This window comes from Diabrotica virgifera, chromosome 1 (assembly GCF_917563875.1).
Source record: "Diabrotica virgifera virgifera chromosome 1, PGI_DIABVI_V3a".
Taxonomy (NCBI): domain Eukaryota; kingdom Metazoa; phylum Arthropoda; class Insecta; order Coleoptera; family Chrysomelidae; genus Diabrotica; species Diabrotica virgifera.
Window position 1 is genome coordinate 236,784,868 of NC_065443.1, and position 26,038 is coordinate 236,810,905.

The following is a 26,038-nucleotide window of genomic DNA, read 5'->3' on the forward strand; positions in this document are numbered from 1 at the left end:
TATTACTAATACCATTTCAACTAGGTGCAAAGCTACAAGAAATGTTTAAAATGATCTCCTTTACAGGTAACAGAAGAATTTTATATTCATCATTGGCGCGCGTACGGGTAATGGTCTGAATTTTTTGAAGAAAAAAATAGTACGCCACTGAGATATGTCAAACTAAAAATCATTTTTAAATTCCTCGTTCCATTGACGACAAAAAATCTTTCTTGCATTTTTTTCATATGCGGCGCCGTTCTTATGCAAAAAAATTAAACATCTTAACGTTTACAAAGTATTTGAACTAAGTTTCTATGCATATGGAAACTACCTCAAATACTTGGTAAGCGTTAAGATGTTTTATTTTTTGTATAAAAACGGCGCAACGTATGAAAAAAGGAAAGAAAGATTTTTTGTCGTAAATTGAACGAGGAATTCAAAAATGATTTTTAGTTTGACATCTCTCAGTGGCGTACTATTTTTATCTTCAAAAAATTCAGACCATTACCCGTACGCGCGCCAATGATAAATATAAAATTCTTCTGTTATCTGTAAAGGAGATCATTTTAAACATTTCTTGCAGCTTTACACCTAGTTGAAATCTTATTAGTAATAGTTTCTGTTATTGTTCTAGTTTAGTATTATTCTATTGGATAGTTCTTGATGATGTATTAAGAAATGAAAAATACGCGCCAAGATGTTCTATTTTTCTGCATAAAAACGGTGCATCATATGAAAAAAAGACAAGAAAGGTTTTTTATCATAAATTAGACGTGGAATTTAAAAATAATTTTTTATTCGAAATATCTCAGTGGCGTACTATTTTTTGCTTTAAAAAAATTCAGACCATTGCCCGTAGGCGCGCCAATGATAAAAGAAAATTCTAAATTGTATGTCAAAAAATTCGCAATAACTACCTCCTAAAACTCACCAAATTTCGTTTTCATAGCTCAACTGGTCTTAGAGCAATAAATAAATTGGCAGTTTAAAATAAAAATTTCAACACCCCGTATCTCCGAAACTAAGCATTTGCGGACATATGTTTATAGAGCAAACTGGTATTAATTTTTCATGTAGAATTAGCCCTTAAAATTTTTCATACTTATTTACTAACACCCTGTATAACCCAAGCGATATATTATTCGACGTACCTTAGCACGACGAGAACAAATATATATTTCCGTTTTTGTATTACTTCCAGATAAAAAGTGGTATCAGAAAGTGTCACATTATAGTCGCAGAACTAGTACATGTGGTATATCAATCGACCCGTATTGCACACGAAAAGTTATAGTACACGTGTACAAAAGTACACGAAGAGTTCAAATTATTGACTTCCGGTTCGACTTCAGGTGACGTTGGGTGAAAACCTAGGAACTACGAAGTCCAATTGCTTATTTACGATCGACGATCCTATTACCAAATGACCTTAATGTCTGGTTGCACCAACAAATCTTAAGGTCAACTTATAGAGGGCTGCTTTAAGTATCTCTTACACGTTGCACCATAAGTTTCGATTTTTATCGATTAAATCAACGTGGCAATCCATTATGACAAGCTGAAAATTGATCCAAAACTCATTGGTGCAACGCTTATGTTTCGAAAGTTGAGCTTAAGGCACGTCTTAAGCTTAAAATCTGTTGGTGCAACCAGGCATAAGTGGCCTGAATTCCCCCTCTCTTCACCATATCCAAATATCAATAAAGAACTTACACTGCTACAAGCTACTGAAATGAGAAAATATCTGTGAAAAGTAAAAGGCGTTTCATGAATAGATAAAATAGGAAATAAAACAATTAGAATAGATCTCAATATTAAACCAATAGCACATTGTAGAAAGAAGAAAACTTGGACCGTTAGAAAATTTGGAGAGATTGAACATTAAAATAAAGAGCACATGGAAAGCAAAATAAACAAAATGAGAAGAAAAGAAAGGTATAAAGAGACTTGGGATGCGGGAGTGAGAAAATATTGAAACAGAGGGATAAAGTATGACAAGAAGCAAAAAAGACGAAAAGAGGAAAGTGATATTCAACTACATATTGTAATATCTTTTGGAGGCAATTATTACCAAATGTCGCGATATCCTTTTAAAAATGGTACTTTTTCCTCCAGTCACGCAACCTTTCTCCTTCTATTCTTCTCCTATGGCGCTACAGCCCAAACCGGACCCTGGCTTTCCCCCAGCATCCGCCTCCAAGTATATCTGTCTCTGGCTGTTTCCTCCAGTAGTCCACCCTCAATATCTCTTTATTTCAATAAAAAATAGAATTAAATAAGAATATTAATATATTTATTTCTATATACTTCTAACTTAGCTGTACCTATACAAAGGTGTTAAATTAATTTTAACTTTTAAGCATTTACAAATTATTATTTAATAAACTTTCAGCATCAGCAAACAACAAATTGTATATATTGTTCTTCTCTTCAAAAAATGCTTCAACATAATCCTTTTCTTTGTCAGTAATATTTGCTACATTGAATTCTTGAGTTATTGGAAGAATATAAGTTTTATTTCCCGACTGAGTACCCTTAATACAATCATCAAACGATATTTGGTTTTCAGGATGTTCTGTATCAACCAACAGGAGACTTCTTAAAACACCTTGTACGCTTAGTGATGTACAGGTAATAATTGCTGTAGAAATATTAACCAGTCTATGAGTAGTTACTTCAGTGGATAGCGTCGTTATCTCTGTGGTCTCGGAACGTGGCGTAGTAATCGTTGAATGTGGCGTCGAAGACGACGTTGTAATTGTATCTTCTGTAGTTTTCTCACTACTGGTAGTTGTAGTGCGAGGCGTTGTACTCGAAGGCTCTGTAGTTTCCTGAGTAGTGGCAGTTGTAGGGCTTCGAGTGGAATGTGTCTGGGTACTTTGTGTCTCTGTCGATGAAGTTTCTGGAGATGTAAGTTCAGTTGTACCTGATGTCGTCAAAGACGACGTTGTACTTGTATCTTCTGTAGTTTTCTCACTACTGGTACTTGTAGTGCTAGGCGTTGTACTGGTAGTTGTAGTGCGAGGCGTTGTACTCGAAGGCTCTGTAGTTTCCTGAGTAGTGGCAGTTGTAGGGCTTCGAGTGGAATGTGTCTGGGTACTTTGTGTCTCTGTCGATGAAGTTTCTGGAGATGTAAGTTCAGTTGTACCTGATGTCGTCAAAGACGACGTTGTACTTGTATCTTCTGTAGTTTTCTCACTACTGGTACTTGTAGTGCTAGGCGTTGTACTGGTAGTTGTAGTGCGAGGCGTTGTACTCGAAGGCTCTGTAGTTTCCTGAGTAGTGGCAGTTGTAGGGCTTCGAGTGGAATGTGTCTGGGTACTTTGTGTCTCTGTAGATGAAGTTTCTGGAGATGTAAGTTCAGTTGTACCTGATGTCGTCAAAGACGAAGTTGTAATTGTATCTTCTGTAGTTTTCTCACTACTGGTACTTGTAGTGCTAGGCGTTGTACTGGTAGTTGTAGTGCGAGGCGTTGTACTCGAAGGCTCTGTAGTTTCCTGAGTAGTGGCAGTTGTAGGGCTTCGAGTGGAATGTGTCTGGGTACTTTGTGTCTCTGTCGATGAAGTTTCTGGAGATGTAAGTTCAGTTGTACCTGATGTCGTCAAAGACGACGCTGTACTTGTATCTTCTGTAGTTTTCTCACTACTGGTACTTGTAGTGCTAGGCGTTGTACTGGTAGTTGTAGTGCGAGGCGTTGTACTCGAAGGCTCTGTAGTTTCCTGAGTAGTGGCAGTTGTAGGGCTTCGAGTGGAATGTGTCTGGGTACTTTGTGTCTCTGTCGATGAAGTTTCTGGAGATGTAAGTTCAGTTGTACCTGATGTCGTCAAAGACGACGTTGTACTTGTATCTTCTGTAGTTTTCTCACTACTGGTACTTGTAGTGCTAGGCGTTGTACTGGTAGTTGTAGTGCGAGGCGTTGTACTCGAAGGCTCTGTAGTTTCCTGAGTAGTGGCAGTTGTAGGGCTTCGAGTGGAATGTGTCTGGGTACTTTGTGTCTCTGTCGATGAAGTTTCTGGAGATGTACGTTCAGTTGTACCTGATGTCGTCAAAGACGACGTTGTACTTGTATCTTCTGTAGTTTTCTCACTACTGGTACTTGTAGTGCTAGGCGTTGTACTGGTAGTTGTAGTGCGAGGCGTTGTACTCGAAGGCTCTGTAGTTTCCTGAGTAGTGGCAGTTGTAGGGCTTCGAGTGGAATGTGTCTGGGTACTTTGTGTCTCTGTCGATGAAGTTTCTGGAGATGTAAGTTCAGTTGTACCTGATGTCGTCAAAGACGACGTTGTACTTGTATCTTCTGTAGTTTTCTCACTACTGGTACTTGTAGTGCTAGGCGTTGTACTGGTAGTTGTAGTGCGAGGCGTTGTACTCGAAGGCTCTGTAGTTTCCTGAGTAGTGGCAGTTGTAGGGCTTCGAGTGGAATGTGTCTGGGTACTTTGTGTCTCTGTCGATGAAGTTTCTGGAGATGTAAGTTCAGTTGTACCTGATGTCGTCAAAGACGACGTTGTACTTGTATCTTCTGTAGTTTTCTCACTACTGGTACTTGTAGTGCTAGGCGTTGTACTGGTAGTTGTAGTGCGAGGCGTTGTACTCGAAGGCTCTGTAGTTTCCTGAGTAGTGGCAGTTGTAGGGCTTCGAGTGGAATGTGTCTGGGTACTTTGTGTCTCTGTCGATGAAGTTTCTGGAGATGTAAGTTCAGTTGTACCTGATGTCGTCAAAGACGACGTTGTACTTGTATCTTCTGTAGTTTTCTCACTACTGGTACTTGTAGTGCTAGGCGTTGTACTGGTAGTTGTAGTGCGAGGCGTTGTACTCGAAGGCTCTGTAGTTTCCTGAGTAGTGGCAGTTGTAGGGCTTCGAGTGGAATGTGTCTGGGTACTTTGTGTCTCTGTCGATGAAGTTTCTGGAGATGTAAGTTCAGTTGTACCTGATGTCGTCAAAGACGACGTTGTACTTGTATCTTCTGTAGTTTTCTCACTACTGGTACTTGTAGTGCTAGGCGTTGTACTGGTAGTTGTAGTGCGAGGCGTTGTACTCGAAGGCTCTGTAGTTTCCTGAGTAGTGGCAGATGTAGGGCTTCGAGTGGAATGTGTCTGGGTACTTTGTGTCTCTGTCGATGAAGTTTCTGGAGATGTAAGTTCAGTTGTACCTGATGTCGTCAAAGACGACGTTGTACTTGTATCTTCTGTAGTTTTCTCACTACTGGTACTTGTAGTGCTAGGCGTTGTACTGGTAGTTGTAGTGCGAGGCGTTGTACTCGAAGGCTCTGTAGTTTCCTGAGTAGTGGCAGTTGTAGGGCTTCGAGTGGAATGTGTCTGGGTACTTTGTGTCTCTGTCGATGAAGTTTCTGGAGATGTAAGTTCAGTTGTACCTGATGTCGTTAAAGACGACGTTGTACTTGTATCTTCTGTAGTTTTCTCACTACTGGTACTTGTAGTACTAGGCGTTGTACTGGTAGTTGTAGTGCGAGGCGTTGTACTCGAAGGCTCTGTAGTTTCCTGAGTAGTGGCAGTTGTAGGGCTTCGAGTGGAATGTGTCTGGGTACTTTGTGTCTCTGTCGATGAAGTTTCTGGAGATGTAAGTTCAGTTGTACCTGATGTCGTCAAAGACGACGTTGTACTTGTATCTTCTGTAGTTTTCTCACTACTGGTACTTGTAGTGCTAGGCGTTGTACTGGTAGTTGTAGTGCGAGGCGTTGTACTCGAAGGCTCTGTAGTTTCCTGAGTAGTGGCAGTTGTAGGGCTTCGAGTGGAATGTATCTGGGTACTTTGTGTCTCTGTCGATGAAGTTTCTGGAGATGTAAGTTCAGTTGTAGCTGATGTCGTCAAAGACGACGTTGTACTTGTATCTTCTGTAGTTTTCTCACTACTGGTACTTGTAGTGCTAGGCGTTGTACTGGTAGTTGTAGTGCGAGGCGTTGTACTCGAAGGCTCTGTAGTTTCCTGAGTAGTGGCAGTTGTAGGGCTTCGAGTGGAATGTGTCTGGGTACTTTGTGTCTCTGTCGATGAAGTTTCTGGAGATGTACGTTCAGTTGTACCTGATGTCGTCAAAGACGACGTTGTACTTGTATCTTCTGTAGTTTTCTCACTACTGGTACTTGTAGTGCTAGGCGTTGTACTGGTAGTTGTAGTGCGAGGCGTTGTACTCGAAGGCTCTGTAGTTTCCTGAGTAGTGGCAGTTGTAGGGCTTCGAGTGGAATGTGTCTGGGTACTTTGTGTCTCTGTCGATGAAGTTTCTGGAGATGTCAGTTCAGTTGTACCTGATGTCGTCAAAGACGACGTTGTACTTGTATCTTCTGTAGTTTTCTCACTACTGGTACTTGTAGTGCTAGGCATTGTACTGGTAGTTGTAGTGCGAGGCGTTGTACTCGAAGGCTCTGTAGTTTCCTGAGTAGTGGCAGTTGTAGGGCTTCGAGTGGAATATGTCTGGGTACTTTGTGTCTCTGTCGATGAAGTTTCTGGAGATGTAAGTTCAGTTGTACCTGATGTCGTCAAAGACGACGTTGTACTTGTATCTTCTGTAGTTTTCTCACTACTGGTACTTGTAGTGCTAGGCGTTGTACTGGTAGTTGTAGTGCGAGGCGTTGTACTCGAAGGCTCTGTAGTTTCCTGAGTAGTGGCAGTTGTAGGGCTTCGACTGGAATGTGTCTGGGTACTTTGTGTCTCTGTCGATGAAGTTTCTGGAGATGTAAGTTCAGTTGTACCTGATGTCGTCAAAGACGACGTTGTACTTGTATCTTCTGTAGTTTTCTCACTACTGGTAATTGTAGTGCTAGGCGTTGTACTGGTAGTTGTAGTGCGAGGCGTTGTACTCGAAGGCTCTGTAGTTTCCTGAGTAGTGGCAGTTGTAGGGCTTCGAGTGGAATGTGTCTGGGTACTTTGTGTCTCTGTCGATGAAGTTTCTGGAGATGTACGTTCAGTTGTACCTGATGTCGTCAAAGACGACGTTGTACTTGTATCTTCTGTAGTTTTCTCACTACTGGTACTTGTAGTGCTAGGCGTTGTACTGGTAGTTGTAGTGCGAGGCGTTGTACTCGAAGGCTCTGTAGTTTCCTGAGTAGTGGCAGTTGTAGGGCTTCGAGTGGAATGTGTCTGGGTACTTTGTGTCTCTGTCGATGAAGTTTCTGGAGATGTAAGTTCAGTTGTACCTGATGTCGTCCAAGACGACGTTGTACTTGTATCTTCTGTAGTTTTCTCACTACTGGTACTTGTAGTGCTAGGCGTTGTACTGGTAGTTGTAGTGCGAGGCGTTGTACTCGAAGGCTCTGTAGTTTCCTGAGTAGTGGCAGTTGTAGGGCTTCGAGTGGAATGTGTCTGGGTACTTTGTGTCTCTGTCGATGAAGTTTCTGGAGATGTAAGTTCAGTTGTACCTGATGTCGTCAAAGACGACGTTGTACTTGTATCTTCTGTAGTTTTCTCACTACTGGTACTTGTAGTGCTAGGCGTTGTACTGGTAGTTGTAGTGCGAGGCGTTGTACTCGAAGGCTCTGTAGTTTCCTGAGTAGTGGCAGTTGTAGGGCTTCGAGTGGAATGTGTCTGGGTACTTTGTGTCTCTGTCGATGAAGTTTCTGAAGATGTAAGTTCAGTTGTACCTGATGTCGTCAAAGACGACGTTGTACTTGTATCTTCTGTAGTTTTCTCACTACTGGTACTTGTAGTGCTAGGCGTTGTACTGGTAGTTGTAGTGCGAGGCGTTGTACTCGAAGGCTCTGTAGTTTCCTGAGTAGTGGCAGTTGTAGGGCTTCGAGTGGAATGTGTCTGGGTACTTTGTGTCTCTGTCGATGAAGTTTCTGGAGATGTACGTTCAGTTGTACCTGATGTCGTCAAAGACGACGTTGTACTTGTATCTTCTGTAGTTTTCTCACTACTGGTACTTGTAGTGCTAGGCGTTGTACTGGTAGTTGTAGTGCGAGGCGTTGTACTCGAAGGCTCTGTAGTTTCCTGAGTAGTGGCAGTTGTAGGGCTTCGAGTGGAATGTGTCTGGGTACTTTGTGTCTCTGTCGATGAAGATTCTGGAGATGTAAGTTCAGTTGTACCTGATGTCGTCAAAGACGACGTTGTACTTGTATCTTCTGTAGTTTTCTCACTACTGGTACTTGTAGTGCTAGGCGTTGTACTGGTAGTTGTAGTGCGAGGCGTTGTACTCGAAGGCTCTGTAGTTTCCTGAGTAGTGGCAGTTGTAGGGCTTCGAGTTGAATGTGTCTGGGTACTTTGTGTCTCTGTCGATGAAGTTTCTGGAGATGTAAGTTCAGTTGTACCTGATGTCGTCCAAGACGACGTTGTACTTGTATCTTCTGTAGTTTTCTCACTACTGGTACTTGTAGTGCTAGGCGTTGTACTGGTAGTTGTAGTGCGAGGCGTTGTACTCGAAGGCTCTGTAGTTTCCTGAGTAGTGGCAGTTGTAGGGCTTCGAGTGGAATGTGTCTGGGTACTTTGTGTCTCTGTCGATGAAGTTTCTGGAGATGTAAGTTCAGTTGTACCTGATGTCGTCAAAGACGACGTTGTACTTGTATCTTCTGTAGTTTTCTCACTACTGGTACTTGTAGTGCTAGGCGTTGTACTGGTAGTTGTAGTGCGAGGCGTTGTACTCGAAGGCTCTGTAGTTTCCTGAGTAGTGGCAGTTGTAGGGCTTCGAGTGGAATGTGTCTGGGTACTTTGTGTCTCTGTCGATGAAGTTTCTGGAGATGTAAGTTCAGTTGTACCTGATGTCGTCAAAGACGACGTTGTACTTGTATCTTCTGTAGTTTTCTCACTACTGGTACTTGTAGTGCTAGGCGTTGTACTGGTAGTTGTAGTGCGAGGCGTTGTACTCGAAGGCTCTGTAGTTTCCTGAGTAGTGGCAGTTGTAGGGCTTCGAGTGGAATGTGTCTGGGTACTTTGTGTCTCTGTCGATGAAGTTTCTGGAGATGTAAGTTCAGTTGTACCTGATGTCGTCAAAGACGACGTTGTACTTGTATCTTCTGTAGTTTTCTCACTACTGGTACTTGTAGTGCTAGGCGTTGTACTGGTAGTTGTAGTGCGAGGCGTTGTACTCGAAGGCTCTGTAGTTTCCTGAGTAGTGGCAGTTGTAGGGCTTCGAGTTGAATGTGTCTGGGTACTTTGTGTCTCTGTCGATGAAGTTTCTGGAGATGTAAGTTCAGTTGTACCTGATGTCGTCCAAGACGACGTTGTACTTGTATCTTCTGTAGTTTTCTCACTACTGGTACTTGTAGTGCTAGGCGTTGTACTGGTAGTTGTAGTGCGAGGCGTTGTACTCGAAGGCTCTGTAGTTTCCTGAGTAGTGGCAGTTGTAGGGCTTCGAGTGGAATGTGTCTGGGTACTTTGTGTCTCTGTCGATGAAGTTTCTGGAGATGTAAGTTCAGTTGTACCTGATGTCGTCAAAGACGACGTTGTACTTGTATCTTCTGTAGTTTTCTCACTACTGGTACTTGTAGTGCTAGGCGTTGTACTGGTAGTTGTAGTGCGAGGCGTTGTACTCGAAGGCTCTGTAGTTTCCTGAGTAGTGGCAGTTGTAGGGCTTCGAGTGGAATGTGTCTGGGTACTTTGTGTCTCTGTCGATGAAGTTTCTGGAGATGTAAGTTCAGTTGTACCTGATGTCGTCAAAGACGACGTTGTACTTGTATCTTCTGTAGTTTTCTCACTACTGGTACTTGTAGTGCTAGGCGTTGTACTGGTAGTTGTAGTGCGAGGCGTTGTACTCGAAGGCTCTGTAGTTTCCTGAGTAGTGGCAGTTGTAGGGCTTCGAGTGGAATGTGTCTGGGTACTTTGTGTCTCTGTCGATGAAGTTTCTGGAGATGTAAGTTCAGTTGTACCTGATGTCGTCCAAGACGACGTTGTACTTGTATCTTCTGTAGTTTTCTCACTACTGGTACTTGTAGTGCTAGGCGTTGTACTGGTAGTTGTAGTGCGAGGCGTTGTACTCGAAGGCTCTGTAGTTTCCTGAGTAGTGGCAGTTGTAGGGCTTCGAGTGGAATGTGTCTGGGTACTTTGTGTCTCTGTCGATGAAGTTTCTGGAGATGTAAGTTCAGTTGTACCTGATGTCGTCAAAGACGACGTTGTACTTGTATCTTCTGTAGTTTTCTCACTACTGGTACTTGTAGTGCTAGGCGTTGTACTGGTAGTTGTAGTGCGAGGCGTTGTACTCGAAGGCTCTGTAGTTTCCTGAGTAGTGGCAGTTGTAGGGCTTCGAGTGGAATGTGTCTGGGTACTTTGTGTCTCTGTCGATGAAGTTTCTGGAGATGTCAGTTCAGTTGTACCTGATGTCGTCAAAGACGACGTTGTACTTGTATCTTCTGTAGTTTTCTCACTACTGGTACTTGTAGTGCTAGGCATTGTACTGGTAGTTGTAGTGCGAGGCGTTGTACTCGAAGGCTCTGTAGTTTCCTGAGTAGTGGCAGTTGTAGGGCTTCGAGTGGAATATGTCTGGGTACTTTGTGTCTCTGTCGATGAAGTTTCTGGAGATGTAAGTTCAGTTGTACCTGATGTCGTCAAAGACGACGTTGTACTTGTATCTTCTGTAGTTTTCTCACTACTGGTACTTGTAGTGCTAGGCGTTGTACTGGTAGTTGTAGTGCGAGGCGTTGTACTCGAAGGCTCTGTAGTTTCCTGAGTAGTGGCAGTTGTAGGGCTTCGACTGGAATGTGTCTGGGTACTTTGTGTCTCTGTCGATGAAGTTTCTGGAGATGTAAGTTCAGTTGTACCTGATGTCGTCAAAGACGACGTTGTACTTGTATCTTCTGTAGTTTTCTCACTACTGGTAATTGTAGTGCTAGGCGTTGTACTGGTAGTTGTAGTGCGAGGCGTTGTACTCGAAGGCTCTGTAGTTTCCTGAGTAGTGGCAGTTGTAGGGCTTCGAGTGGAATGTGTCTGGGTACTTTGTGTCTCTGTCGATGAAGTTTCTGGAGATGTACGTTCAGTTGTACCTGATGTCGTCAAAGACGACGTTGTACTTGTATCTTCTGTAGTTTTCTCACTACTGGTACTTGTAGTGCTAGGCGTTGTACTGGTAGTTGTAGTGCGAGGCGTTGTACTCGAAGGCTCTGTAGTTTCCTGAGTAGTGGCAGTTGTAGGGCTTCGAGTGGAATGTGTCTGGGTACTTTGTGTCTCTGTCGATGAAGTTTCTGGAGATGTAAGTTCAGTTGTACCTGATGTCGTCCAAGACGACGTTGTACTTGTATCTTCTGTAGTTTTCTCACTACTGGTACTTGTAGTGCTAGGCGTTGTACTGGTAGTTGTAGTGCGAGGCGTTGTACTCGAAGGCTCTGTAGTTTCCTGAGTAGTGGCAGTTGTAGGGCTTCGAGTGGAATGTGTCTGGGTACTTTGTGTCTCTGTCGATGAAGTTTCTGGAGATGTAAGTTCAGTTGTACCTGATGTCGTCAAAGACGACGTTGTACTTGTATCTTCTGTAGTTTTCTCACTACTGGTACTTGTAGTGCTAGGCGTTGTACTGGTAGTTGTAGTGCGAGGCGTTGTACTCGAAGGCTCTGTAGTTTCCTGAGTAGTGGCAGTTGTAGGGCTTCGAGTGGAATGTGTCTGGGTACTTTGTGTCTCTGTCGATGAAGTTTCTGAAGATGTAAGTTCAGTTGTACCTGATGTCGTCAAAGACGACGTTGTACTTGTATCTTCTGTAGTTTTCTCACTACTGGTACTTGTAGTGCTAGGCGTTGTACTGGTAGTTGTAGTGCGAGGCGTTGTACTCGAAGGCTCTGTAGTTTCCTGAGTAGTGGCAGTTGTAGGGCTTCGAGTGGAATGTGTCTGGGTACTTTGTGTCTCTGTCGATGAAGTTTCTGGAGATGTACGTTCAGTTGTACCTGATGTCGTCAAAGACGACGTTGTACTTGTATCTTCTGTAGTTTTCTCACTACTGGTACTTGTAGTGCTAGGCGTTGTACTGGTAGTTGTAGTGCGAGGCGTTGTACTCGAAGGCTCTGTAGTTTCCTGAGTAGTGGCAGTTGTAGGGCTTCGAGTGGAATGTGTCTGGGTACTTTGTGTCTCTGTCGATGAAGATTCTGGAGATGTAAGTTCAGTTGTACCTGATGTCGTCAAAGACGACGTTGTACTTGTATCTTCTGTAGTTTTCTCACTACTGGTACTTGTAGTGCTAGGCGTTGTACTGGTAGTTGTAGTGCGAGGCGTTGTACTCGAAGGCTCTGTAGTTTCCTGAGTAGTGGCAGTTGTAGGGCTTCGAGTTGAATGTGTCTGGGTACTTTGTGTCTCTGTCGATGAAGTTTCTGGAGATGTAAGTTCAGTTGTACCTGATGTCGTCCAAGACGACGTTGTACTTGTATCTTCTGTAGTTTTCTCACTACTGGTACTTGTAGTGCTAGGCGTTGTACTGGTAGTTGTAGTGCGAGGCGTTGTACTCGAAGGCTCTGTAGTTTCCTGAGTAGTGGCAGTTGTAGGGCTTCGAGTGGAATGTGTCTGGGTACTTTGTGTCTCTGTCGATGAAGTTTCTGGAGATGTAAGTTCAGTTGTACCTGATGTCGTCAAAGACGACGTTGTACTTGTATCTTCTGTAGTTTTCTCACTACTGGTACTTGTAGTGCTAGGCGTTGTACTGGTAGTTGTAGTGCGAGGCGTTGTACTCGAAGGCTCTGTAGTTTCCTGAGTAGTGGCAGTTGTAGGGCTTCGAGTGGAATGTGTCTGGGTACTTTGTGTCTCTGTCGATGAAGTTTCTGGAGATGTAAGTTCAGTTGTACCTGATGTCGTCAAAGACGACGTTGTACTTGTATCTTCTGTAGTTTTCTCACTACTGGTACTTGTAGTGCTAGGCGTTGTACTGGTAGTTGTAGTGCGAGGCGTTGTACTCGAAGGCTCTGTAGTTTCCTGAGTAGTGGCAGTTGTAGGGCTTCGAGTGGAATGTGTCTGGGTACTTTGTGTCTCTGTCGATGAAGTTTCTGGAGATGTAAGTTCAGTTGTACCTGATGTCGTCAAAGACGACGTTGTACTTGTATCTTCTGTAGTTTTCTCACTACTGGTACTTGTAGTGCTAGGCGTTGTACTGGTAGTTGTAGTGCGAGGCGTTGTACTCGAAGGCTCTGTAGTTTCCTGAGTAGTGGCAGTTGTAGGGCTTCGAGTTGAATGTGTCTGGGTACTTTGTGTCTCTGTCGATGAAGTTTCTGGAGATGTAAGTTCAGTTGTACCTGATGTCGTCCAAGACGACGTTGTACTTGTATCTTCTGTAGTTTTCTCACTACTGGTACTTGTAGTGCTAGGCGTTGTACTGGTAGTTGTAGTGCGAGGCGTTGTACTCGAAGGCTCTGTAGTTTCCTGAGTAGTGGCAGTTGTAGGGCTTCGAGTGGAATGTGTCTGGGTACTTTGTGTCTCTGTCGATGAAGTTTCTGGAGATGTAAGTTCAGTTGTACCTGATGTCGTCAAAGACGACGTTGTACTTGTATCTTCTGTAGTTTTCTCACTACTGGTACTTGTAGTGCTAGGCGTTGTACTGGTAGTTGTAGTGCGAGGCGTTGTACTCGAAGGCTCTGTAGTTTCCTGAGTAGTGGCAGTTGTAGGGCTTCGAGTGGAATGTGTCTGGGTACTTTGTGTCTCTGTCGATGAAGTTTCTGGAGATGTAAGTTCAGTTGTACCTGATGTCGTCAAAGACGACGTTGTACTTGTATCTTCTGTAGTTTTCTCACTACTGGTACTTGTAGTGCTAGGCGTTGTACTGGTAGTTGTAGTGCGAGGCGTTGTACTCGAAGGCTCTGTAGTTTCCTGAGTAGTGGCAGTTGTAGGGCTTCGAGTGGAATGTGTCTGGGTACTTTGTGTCTCTGTCGATGAAGTTTCTGGAGATGTACGTTCAGTTGTACCTGATGTCGTCAAAGACGACGTTGTACTTGTATCTTCTGTAGTTTTCTCACTACTGGTACTTGTAGTGCTAGGCGTTGTACTGGTAGTTGTAGTGCGAGGCGTTGTACTCGAAGGCTCTGTAGTTTCCTGAGTAGTGGCAGTTGTAGGGCTTCGAGTGGAATGTGTCTGGGTACTTTGTGTCTCTGTCGATGAAGTTTCTGGAGATGTCAGTTCAGTTGTACCTGATGTCGTCAAAGACGACGTTGTACTTGTATCTTCTGTAGTTTTCTCACTACTGGTACTTGTAGTGCTAGGCATTGTACTGGTAGTTGTAGTGCGAGGCGTTGTACTCGAAGGCTCTGTAGTTTCCTGAGTAGTGGCAGTTGTAGGGCTTCGAGTGGAATGTGTCTGGGTACTTTGTGTCTCTGTCGATGAAGTTTCTGGAGATGTAAGTTCAGTTGTACCTGATGTCGTCAAAGACGACGTTGTACTTGTATCTTCTGTAGTTTTCTCACTACTGGTACTTGTAGTGCTAGGCGTTGTACTGGTAGTTGTAGTGCGAGGCGTTGTACTCGAAGGCTCTGTAGTTTCCTGAGTAGTGGCAGTTGTAGGGCTTCGAGTGGAATGTGTCTGGGTACTTTGTGTTTCTGTCGATGAAGTTTCTGGAGATGTAAGTTCAGTTGTACCTGATGTCGTCAAAGACGACGTTGTACTTGTATCTTCTGTAGTTTTCTCACTACTGGTACTTGTAGTGCTAGGCGTTGTACTGGTAGTTGTAGTGCGAGGCGTTGTACTCGAAGGCTCTGTAGTTTCCTGAGTAGTGGCAGTTGTAGGGCTTCGAGTGGAATGTGTCTGGGTACTTTGTGTCTCTGTCGATGAAGTTTCTGGAGATGTACGTTCAGTTGTACCTGATGTCGTCAAAGACGACGTTGTACTTGTATCTTCTGTAGTTTTCTCACTACTGGTACTTGTAGTGCTAGGCGTTGTACTGGTAGTTGTAGTGCGAGGCGTTGTACTCGAAGGCTCTGTAGTTTCCTGAGTAGTGGCAGTTGTAGGGCTTCGAGTGGAATGTGTCTGGGTACTTTGTGTCTCTGTCGATGAAGTTTCTGGAGATGTAAGTTCAGTTGTACCTGATGTCGTCAAAGACGACGTTGTACTTGTATCTTCTGTAGTTTTCTCACTACTGGTACTTGTAGTGCTAGGCGTTGTACTGGTAGTTGTAGTGCGAGGCGTTGTACTCGAAGGCTCTGTAGTTTCCTGAGTAGTGGCAGTTGTAGGGCTTCGAGTGGAATGTGTCTGTGTACTTTGTGTCTCTGTCGATGAAGTTTCTGGAGATGTACGTTCAGTTGTACCTGATGTCGTCAAAGACGACGTTGTACTTGTATCTTCTGTAGTTTTCTCACTACTGGTACTTGTAGTGCTAGGCGTTGTACTGGTAGTTGTAGTGCGAGGCGTTGTACTCGAAGGCTCTGTAGTTTCCTGAGTAGTGGCAGTTGTAGGGCTTCGAGTGGAATGTGTCTGGGTACTTTGTGTCTCTGTCGATGAAGTTTCTGGAGATGTAAGTTCAGTTGTACCTGATGTCGTCAAAGACGACGTTGTACTTGTATCTTCTGTAGTTTTCTCACTACTGGTACTTGTAGTGCTAGGCGTTGTACTGGTAGTTGTAGTGCGAGGCGTTGTACTCGAAGGCTCTGTAGTTTCCTGAGTAGTGGCAGTTGTAGGGCTTCGAGTGGAATGTGTCTGGGTACTTTGTGTCTCTGTCGATGAAGTTTCTGGAGATGTACGTTCAGTTGTACCTGATGTCGTCAAAGACGACGTTGTACTTGTATCTTCTGTAGTTTTCTCACTACTGGTACTTGTAGTGCTAGGCGTTGTACTGGTAGTTGTAGTGCGAGGCGTTGTACTCGAAGGCTCTGTAGTTTCCTGAGTAGTGGCAGTTGTAGGGCTTCGAGTGGAATGTGTCTGGGTACTTTGTGTCTCTGTCGATGAAGTTTCTGGAGATGTCAGTTCAGTTGTACCTGATGTCGTCAAAGACGACGTTGTACTTGTATCTTCTGTAGTTTTCTCACTACTGGTACTTGTAGTGCTAGGCATTGTACTGGTAGTTGTAGTGCGAGGCGTTGTACTCGAAGGCTCTGTAGTTTCCTGAGTAGTGGCAGTTGTAGGGCTTCGAGTGGAATGTGTCTGGGTACTTTGTGTCTCTGTCGATGAAGTTTCTGGAGATGTCAGTTCAGTTGTACCTGATGTCGTCAAAGACGACGTTGTACTTGTATCTTCTGTAGTTTTCTCACTACTGGTACTTGTAGTGCTAGGCATTGTACTGGTAGTTGTAGTGCGAGGCGTTGTACTCGAAGGCTCTGTAGTTTCCTGAGTAGTGGCAGTTGTAGGGCTTCGAGTGGAATGTGTCTGGGTACTTTGTGTCTCTGTCGATGAAGTTTCTGGAGATGTACGTTCAGTTGTACCTGATGTCGTCAAAGACGACGTTGTACTTGTATCTTCTGTAGTTTTCTCACTACTGGTACTTGTAGTGCTAGGCGTTGTACTGGTAGTTGTAGTGCGAGGCGTTGTACTCGAATTCTCTGTAGTTTCCTGAGTAGTGGCAGTTGTAGGGCTTCGAGTGGAATGTGTCTGGGTACTTTGTGTCTGTGTCGATGAAGTTTCTGGAGATGTAAGTTCAGTTGTACCTGATGTCGTCAAAGACGACGTTGTACTTGTATCTTCTGTAGTTTTCTCACTACTGGTACTTGTAGTGCTAGGCGTTGTACTGGTAGTTGTAGTGCGAGGCGTTGTACTCGAAGGCTCTGTAGTTTCCTGAGTAGTGGCAGTTGTAGGGCTTCGAGTGGAATGTGTCTGGGTACTTTGTGTCTCTGTCGATGAAGTTTCTGGAGATGTAAGTTCAGTTGTACCTGATGTCGTCAAAGACGACGTTGTACTTGTATCTTCTGTAGTTTTCTCACTACTGGTACTTGTAGTGCTAGGCGTTGTACTGGTAGTTGTAGTGCGAGGCGTTGTACTCGAAGGCTCTGTAGTTTCCTGAGTAGTGGCAGTTGTAGGGCTTCGAGTGGAATGTGTCTGGGTACTTTGTGTCTCTGTCGATGAAGTTTCTGGAGATGTAAGTTCAGTTGTACCTGATGTCGTCAAAGACGACGTTGTACTTGTATCTTCTGTAGTTTTCTCACTACTGGTACTTGTAGTGCTAGGCGTTGTACTGGTAGTTGTAGTGCGAGGCGTTGTACTCGAAGGCTCTGTAGTTTCCTGAGTAGTGGCAGTTGTAGGGCTTCGAGTGGAATGTGTCTGGGTACTTTGTGTCTCTGTCGATGAAGTTTCTGGAGATGTAAGTTCAGTTGTACCTGATGTCGTCAAAGACGACGTTGTACTTGTATCTTCTGTAGTTTTCTCACTACTGGTACTTGTAGTGCTAGGCGTTGTACTGGTAGTTGTAGTGCGAGGCGTTGTACTCGAAGGCTCTGTAGTTTCCTGAGTAGTGGCAGTTGTAGGGCTTCGAGTGGAATGTGTCTGGGTACTTTGTGTCTCTGTCGATGAAGTTTCTGGAGATGTAAGTTCAGTTGTACCTGATGTCGTCCAAGACGACGTTGTACTTGTATCTTCTGTAGTTTTCTCACTACTGGTTCTTGTAGTGCTAGGCGTTGTACTGGTAGTTGTAGTGCGAGGTGTTGTACTCGAAGGCTCTGTAGTTTCCTGAGTAGTGGCAGTTGTAGGGCTTCGAGTGGAATGTGTCTGGGTACTTTGTGTCTCTGTCGATGAAGTTTCTGGAGATGTAAGTTCAGTTGTACCTGATGTCGTCAAAGACGACGTTGTACTTGTATCTTCTGTAGTTTTCTCACTACTGGTACTGGTAGTGCTAGGCGTTGTACTGGTAGTTGTAGTGCGAGGCGTTGTACTCGAAGGCTCTGTAGTTTCCTGAGTAGTGGCAGTTGTAGGGCTTCGAGTGGAATGTGTCTGGGTACTTTGTGTCTCTGTCGATGAAGTTTCTGGAGATGTAAGTTCAGTTGTACCTGATGTCGTCAAAGACGACGTTGTACTTGTATCTTCTGTAGTTTGCTCACTACTGGTACTTGTAGTGCTAGGCGTTGTACTCGAAAGCTCTGTAGTTTCCTGAGTAGTGACAGTTGTAGGGCTTCGAGTGGAATGTGTCTGGGTACTTTGTGTCTCTGTCGATGAAGTTTCTGGAGATGTGAGTTCAGTTGTATCTGATGTCGTCAAAGACGACGTTGTAATTGTATGATCTGTAGTTTTCTCACTACTGGTACTTGTAGTGCTTGGAGTTGTACTCGTATGTTCTGTAGTTTTCTCAGTAGTGGCGGTTGTAGGGCTTCGAGTGGAATGTGTCTGGGTACTTTGTGTCTCTGTCGATGAAGTTTCTGGAGATGTTAATTCTGTTGAAATTTCAGTTTCTGTTGGACTGGATTCAGTTGTTGGGAGAGAGCTAACTGGTGTCGTGGTAAAGAACGTAAATGTAGATTCTTCCGTTTCGTGACTCATTGGGCTGGATTGCCATGATGTTGTTACTGTGACGTTTGGTACACTTGAGGATGTTGCTTCACTTTCACTTGTTGGAAGACTTATAGTAGAAGGCTTAGTTGTTATACTGGTTGTTGTACTTGTAGTTGTACATATAGGAGGCGTTGTTGTAGTAGTTGGTAAACATTCTTCAGGTATTGTGGTATTTAAATATAGTTCCAAAGTTTCTACCATGGTGCAGTGCAGTACAGTTATTGCTGAGTCACTTGTTTCATTAGCGTATACATTAATTTGAGGCTCTGGCTTTGTACAACAGCCGCATTCACATGAATGGTCAGAAACTGATCGGTTGTTATCCACAACAATAACAACAGTATTTATAGAGTTCGGCAGAAAGTTGATAAATATATTATTTTCGTTTTCTTGGGTACAGTGTTGTGGGCATTCGAAGATATTTTTGGTAGCTAAACAAAAAAAGACAAAATATATTAAGGCTACATCAAGTCAATTTTCACAGACAAAGCAGGAATATTTTAAAGAAAATATATTGAAAATTGAAGTTGTTTGTGAATTTTTTTGCATTCTATTTTTATTTGTTATTCGTAAATTTTGTATATAAGTAATTAGTAGTTCTATATTTATAAGCATCTCGTAAATTTGGAATATGGCTGTCGTGAATGTTGTGTGCGGCGACCAAAAAAGAAGAGTGATGTCAAGCAGGTATGTCAAGTTCTTTTAATTAAATGTCTTTTATTTAAAATCCATAACCTTATTTGGCGACGACTTAATGTATCCACGTGTAATTCAGTCTACAAGTTCAAGTTGTGTGAAGTCAATAGTTTAAGTGTTAAGGTGTTAAGTGGCGATGTTAACACGTGTCTTCCACCTAACCTTATAAAGCCAACAAATTGGGATTTTTCATAGGTCTTAGCGTGAATAAAATCTAAAATTACGGCAAATAACCTAAAAATTCGTAATATTGAACAGGGGTCACCAATTATATTCCGTGAGGGTCCGTTTCGATAACCTACGACACTTCCGGGGTCCGGTAATTCAACACTCAACCAAGCAACTAGTCTACCTCGTTTATAGCCCAGTAAATGAACGGGAAATTCGGCGATACCGTGTAATTTTCAGGGGCAACTCCGAATTGCATGAAAATTTGGATTTAGGTTCTACTTACCCTCTACTTCAAAGTTAAAATTGTGCCATTGGTTGCTTTTACTTGGGGGGTGACAGTCACCCCTTCTCGGGGGTGAAAAAACATACGTTCAAGATAAGACCGAAAATGGATAAATTGACAGATTTTAAGCAACTTTTGTTCTATAGAGTTTTTTACCTAAGTCAATACTTTTCGAGTTATTTGCCATTGAAAATGTTGATTTTTCGACAAAAAAACTACGTTTTCAGACGGTTTTTCGCAAATAACTCAAAAAGTAAATATTTTATCGAAAACAATATCCTTAGCAAAAGTGTAACTTATAAAAAACCCAAGAAAATGGTGTATCAGTAAATTCTATCAATCAAATAAAAACAAAGTTGTAGCTCATGAAAAATACGTTCTTATTCGTGTAATTCCAAATCGAATATTTCAAGGTGAAAGCGCCGAAAAATTAAGCACTTTTCGGGAAAAACCCATTTAAACTTTTTTAAAGTGTTTATAAAAATATTTGTTTTAATTGTTAACAAACGTTTTAGCATTAAAAATAAGCAAGTAACGCTCAAAATAAAGGTAGCCCTCTTTTTTTTTTGTAAAAAATCATTAAAATCTCGCCGTGTTTAGCTCCCCAAATGAAATTAATGGCTACCGCTTTACAAACAATTTACTTCTCTATCCATTTTATATATGATCTGTCAGTCTCACCGGTTTAAAGTGTTTATTTTTGAAAGGGTTATAATTGAGAAAGCTTGAATGGGTCACTTATCACGAGTGTATGCAAATTTTGAACAGCCATATTTTAACCAATTTTTGTCTTACGGGGAAACAAAATGAAACCAGCATGTTTATAATAGCAAAACCTACATTTTTTTACTCTTTAAGATTTTTCTTATCACTAAAACTTCAAGTTATTTTGAAAAAATGAAATTTTTTAACAATTTTTAGAAATTTTTTTTTACTATAAAATCAAATGTTTTCAGAAATAAGCACTTCAAACCAATCAAACTTACAGATCATATAAACAATACACATACTGTTAAAATATATGGTAAAGCCAAACGATTAATTTCATTTAGGGTGCTAAATAGAGGGAGGTATTCACGATTTTTTTTACAAAAAAAAGGGGCCAACTTTTTTTTTCAGTGTAACTCATTTATTTTTGATGCTGTAAACTTTTGTCAAAAACAAATAATAAGCTTTTTTTCGATACTTTAAAAATGTTAATAAGGTTTTCCCGAAAAACGTTTCTTTCTTCGGTGATTTCGCGTTGAATTATTCGATTTGGAATTAGACGAATAAAAACGTGTTTTTCATGAGCTACAACTTTGCTTCTACTCAATTTATAGACTTTACTGGTACACCATTTTTTTCATTTTTTTTATAGGCTACACTTCTGCTAAAAATATTTTTTTCGATAAAATATTTACTTTTTGAGTTATTTGGGAAAAACGGTCTGAAAACACTTGGTCAACGGTCAACATTTTAAATCGCGAATAACTCGAAAAGTTTTGACTTACGTAAAAAACTTTATAGAACAAAAGGTGCCTAAAATAAGTTAATTTATCCATTTCCGGCCTTATTTTAAACACGCGTTAGACACCCCCCGAGAAGGGGTAAATGTCACCCCCTAAGTAAAAGCAACCAACGGCACAAATTCAACTTTGAAGTGGAGGGTAAGTAGAACCTAAATCCAAATTTTCATGCAATTCGGAGTTGCCCCTGGAAATTACACTCCAAAACGGTCATTTATTGGGCTATTACGGGTATGAAATAAACTCAAGGAGAAAGGAGATAATTTTAAAGCTATTGTAGTGCAGATACTAAGTATATTCTGAATTGATTGACGGTCCGCACAAAAATATCCCACTCAGGGTGAAGATGTATACTCAAGGCTTAAGGACATTTTAAGGGCAGCCAAAGTCCAAAAATTGAATTTTTAAAGTATTTTTGGGTTATGATCACAGACCACCTATCTCTGTTATGATTAGGGGACAAGGAAGGAGCCTCTAGGAGATCAATTGATCAATACTGTCACATCATCTACAAAACAGTAAACACTATTGACAGCGTCCCCTGGAAACGTCTACTAGTAGACGGCTAACCCTTCTAACACCGGACCAAACCAAATCAGATGGCAAACATCAAGCCACAACGGTTCTTCTCAGAGCCAACATTGACAGTAGCGAGCATAAATATTGAGGGCATCACTACAACAAAACAAGACATCTTATCAGAATTCTGCAAAAACACGAAATGTGAGGTATTGTGCATCCAGAAACCCACAGAGACCTAACTGCAGCGAGACCGAAAATCTGAGGTATGAAACTATTTGCGGAGATAGCACACAATAGACATGGGAGCGCGGTATTTGTGAGAACTCAAATCATAGTCTCATCTGTAAGAACAACGAATGTTGTAACAACTAGCTGATGATTTTCTGTTGGAGTGAATGAAAAGGGAGTGGTAAACTCCAACAGAAGTAGTAAAAAGAAGAAGATCTACTTAATGTAGCCAAAGGACAAAAATGTGTGGCTTCTCCGTTGAAGAAGCTGGAGTAACTAAAATACAACTTTGTAGTAGTATTTGTATGGAAGGATGCCAAGACAAAGAATATCGAATTGATACAGGACTAGAGATGAGAAATCATTAATAGATAGATATAACTTGAATGGCTAGCTAAATATGTATGAGAAGGGCCACTTGACACTCAAGGAAGGATTCGGCCAATTTGCACGGCTATTTTTGGCCAGACAATAGATTAAAGGAAGTGACAATGATGGCTCGAAAAGAAGATATGAAGATAATGTTCAGAAAATAGATAGAGTAAATATAATAATATACTGAAAATAGAATGAATTTTTGGGCGCCAGAAGAAGGATAACTAGGTTAACGCTCTTCCAGGTATTCTACGCTGCTATAGAGTATGTTAAATTTGTAGTACAAGTATGTGAAAAGTTATTAAAGATTATTAAATTATAAAATATACTACTAAAAATAAAGGAGTAATAAGAAAAAAAAATCACAATAAATGTATATTTATTGAATGTAACTACTAGATCTTTTTAACAATCTCTGAGTTAGGACAAGTAACTAGTGTGTAACTCTAACATGACAGGAAAAAGTGATACTAGTGAAAGTCAATTACAAAATCATCATACAACTATGATCTAAGAATACTCTTTATAAGGTTAGAAAAACTGACTACGGGTACCTCTAATACAGGAAGTACAACTTACAACTAGGTTAGTAGAACCCTCACCAAATAATAATTGTACGTTTATAATACGTACACCTTAATTAAATACTACCTGATACTATATATAACATATAAATACCTCACTGTGAGTGGGACAGGCACAAGCCTTATTGAATAAATAAACCTACGAGTGGATACACAGATCCTTTTCCTAACTCGTGGTTTATAATAGTAATAATAACAAGTGAAACCAAAAACTAATCTGAGGGATTAGAATCCAGAAGTTCATATGAATTTAATAAATTAAAGTTAAAGTTAAATAAAGTTAATAAGTTAAAGTTAAGTAAAGTTAATAAGTTCAAGTTAAATAAAGTTAATAATTACAATTTTGACTAATATGTGAAGTTAATTTTTAAAAATTTAATTAAACATATACTAAAATAATGGAATGAGTTTAAATAATTATACAAAAGTGGAACACAGCCTAAAAATAATCAAGATAAGAGTACCGACTACTATTATCAGGGAAAATATCTGAGCTCAGAAATTTATACCTTTATAGATTGCAGAGTGTTGGGGAACGCTATCAATTAAATATTATGTTGTAAAGAAAAAAAACCTATAAAAAATATAAAGCAGGAAAAATGTGTGTGCAATTGAACTATAAAAAAAAAATGTACTAAATATCACAAAACCAGTCTGTCTTTAATAAGAGCACAGTAAATGTTCCCAAACAAACCACTCTTTCCTAATCTTGAAGTTGATGTAATGAGCACCCAAGGGTGCTAACTCTCGCTAGCAGCTGTCCTGCTGGAGGTACAGGAGAGGAAGACTGGTAGAAAGCAGCTGAAGGTACTCAAAACTGTTGGAAAGCAGCTGGAGGTACTCAAAAAAAAGAAAATGTGGAAATAATCCAGGCTGGTCGCCTATTGATTGTTTCTCTCTGTGTGGTCTGGCCTTGGTGTTGTTGTAGGGTGGCTTTAAGATTTCATGGTAGGTGCTAAAAAAAACACAGTGTGGTGTTACTACAAATCTACCAATGTCAAAAAAAAGAAGCAAGAGATACGAGGAGGTGTTTTTATTCCTATGGGAATAAGAAGAAATAGGTCATTAAGTCCAAAAACTTGAATGACTAGACAGCTTGACCTTTTATCAGGTTGCTATCAGATGACCTTGGTCAAATAACACAAGTAATTTCCAATTGAAATACAAAATATAATTACTGTGAAAGAATATTTTATTATAATATATACACCGGTATATAGATATATTATACAAGGATGAAATATAGTAAGACTAAGCGATGGATACTTATTTGATCATCGTTCAAAAGATAGGAGTTCTGTAGACTTGAAAGGAATATAAAAAATGGAGTTTAAATTGCTCTATTTTCCAACTGGAAGCACAAATTAACAACGAATATTGAATTATCTCTAGATGAGTTTGATCCATGAAAATAAAACATAAAAACCATGAAAATAGACTATGTGAAACTTAGTTAGCAAATGTCAAGGACTTCCAAAATGGCTGAATAAAATACTTAATAAAATGTGTATTTACCGGGGTAGAACTCATTGGATATAGTATGCTCTAAAATTCTTCAAATCCACTGCTGCTGGATAACTTCACTATACTTTTATTGTAATATTTAATCAATTTGGAACTGAGAATTAGAGGTGAATAATTGAGTCTAATGACCCCGCACACTACGATTCAGACCGAACACTCGAGAAACAATGGCAATCCAAGGCTCACGTTCACAGCTGAATCCTTCGTACCCCTCTACTAAGCATTGGCTGTCAAAGTGGGGAAACCAATGTTGCCACGTTTTAAATGTGACGTCATCAAGCATTTAAAAATTCTGAGATGGGTTTAAGTTCTATTTGAATAAACATTGAAAGAAAATAATTCTGAAAATAATTAAATAATATTTTGGATAGTTAAATAATATCTTCCCATCAATAATCGATTCTATAAGGGGCGGAACGTCACATTCCCTTTCAACCACCAGAAAAAAAAATTTTATTTAAAAAAATTTTTTTTTTTTTTTTTTTTTTTTCAAAATATTAAACTAGAGTAGTAGTGCTTAGTGTATCATTCCCCGTTGATTCGCAAGATTACAAATAATCACCACTAATAATCAAGGGAAAGTAGGATGGTCACTGCAGCAAATAACGGAAATTGCAAAATATGACCCGAAGTCCTAGTAAAAGTGCTAAAGATGAGACATAATTTATAATGACAAATAAGTGTCGAATTGGCAGTAAATCCAAAGTTGAACTATCCATGGACATCAGATTTATAAGGAGTATATCCAAGGACGAACAACCAGGCAAAGGTGAGAGCCAATTCATACCATAACGCAAGTACATATACTAAAGTCACCAATGAAATCAATAACTATAATAAGTGAAGAATCAAACACTCAATCCTAAATTGGACTAGCAATGGACACCAGATTCGTAATAGCATATCCAGAGAAGAACAACTAGGAATATTTATAGAATAATTTTCACCAATACCAACTAATATAAATAGTGAACATACCAAAGGAATGCAAACACATTAACCAAAATAAATGTGGAATCAGACACTCAATCCAAAGTCAGACTATCAATGGACAACAGATTCACAAAAGCATATCCAATGAAGAACGACCAGGAAGATTTATGGACCAATTCACATCCATACTAAATCATATAAATAAATTAGGTCTACGTACACCCACATCCGGTAATACGAACCTATACAACCAAATAAACAAAATAAGTGAAGAATCGGACACTTAATCCAAAATCGGACTAGCAATGGACACCAGATTTATAGGAGCATATCCAAAGAAGAACGATCAGGAAGATTTATGGACCAATTCTCACTAATACTAAATAACTAACTAAATTAGCTCTAGATCTACCCTCATCCGGTAATATGAGCCTATCGAAACTAAATAGTAAAAATAAAGGATGAACTTATAAGTTCTATGACTCCATGGTAAATACAAAATATGACGGGAACGAGCTCCCAATCTTTTATAAGACTGTATATTCATGTGAACATACATAGGATTATCCAGGAGATATTCCTGAATCTAAGCAACAATTAATGCCTAAGGAAAGAAGAGGGAATCTACTAAAAAGAAAATCAATAATTTGTCCCAGTGGGTTCATCACTAACATTACGACTCTACGTCTATGGAAAGTCAAGCATCAATATACTATGAACTAAGAGACATAAAATAAGCAAACTAGACTTCCCTATTATCGTGTGAAAATGTGCCTGGAATATTTGGAACAATTGCACAAGAATGGTTAGGAAGTGTTGTACACCATTTCCCAACCAGAAATATTATCATGGATAAACATCTGCCTACTCTGACAAGAAAGACATGGATTACGAAATCGGATAGCAGTGATCAGTTGCTGAACTTCGAACCCA

At 40.8% G+C, this 26,038-nt stretch overlaps 1 protein-coding gene across 1 annotated transcript in view; it reads right to left on the reverse strand.

The window, feature by feature from the left end:
• Positions 1 to 2,345: 2,345 nt before the first annotated feature.
• The window catches only part of LOC114326724 (mucin-19), an 88,095-nt gene continuing 64,402 nt past the window's right edge, over positions 2,346 to 26,038 (reverse strand). Inside the window, exons 3-10 of the mRNA XM_050663081.1 lie at positions 16,451 to 18,712; positions 14,453 to 16,228; positions 11,567 to 13,786; positions 10,901 to 11,122; positions 10,457 to 10,678; positions 8,015 to 9,790; positions 6,461 to 7,126; positions 2,346 to 5,350 (exon numbers count right to left, since the gene is read on the reverse strand). Coding sequence (XP_050519038.1) covers positions 2,346 to 5,350; positions 6,461 to 7,126; positions 8,015 to 9,790; positions 10,457 to 10,678; positions 10,901 to 11,122; positions 11,567 to 13,786; positions 14,453 to 16,228; positions 16,451 to 18,712 — 12,149 coding nt within the window. The remainder of the gene's footprint in view (positions 5,351 to 6,460; positions 7,127 to 8,014; positions 9,791 to 10,456; positions 10,679 to 10,900; positions 11,123 to 11,566; positions 13,787 to 14,452; positions 16,229 to 16,450; positions 18,713 to 26,038) is intronic.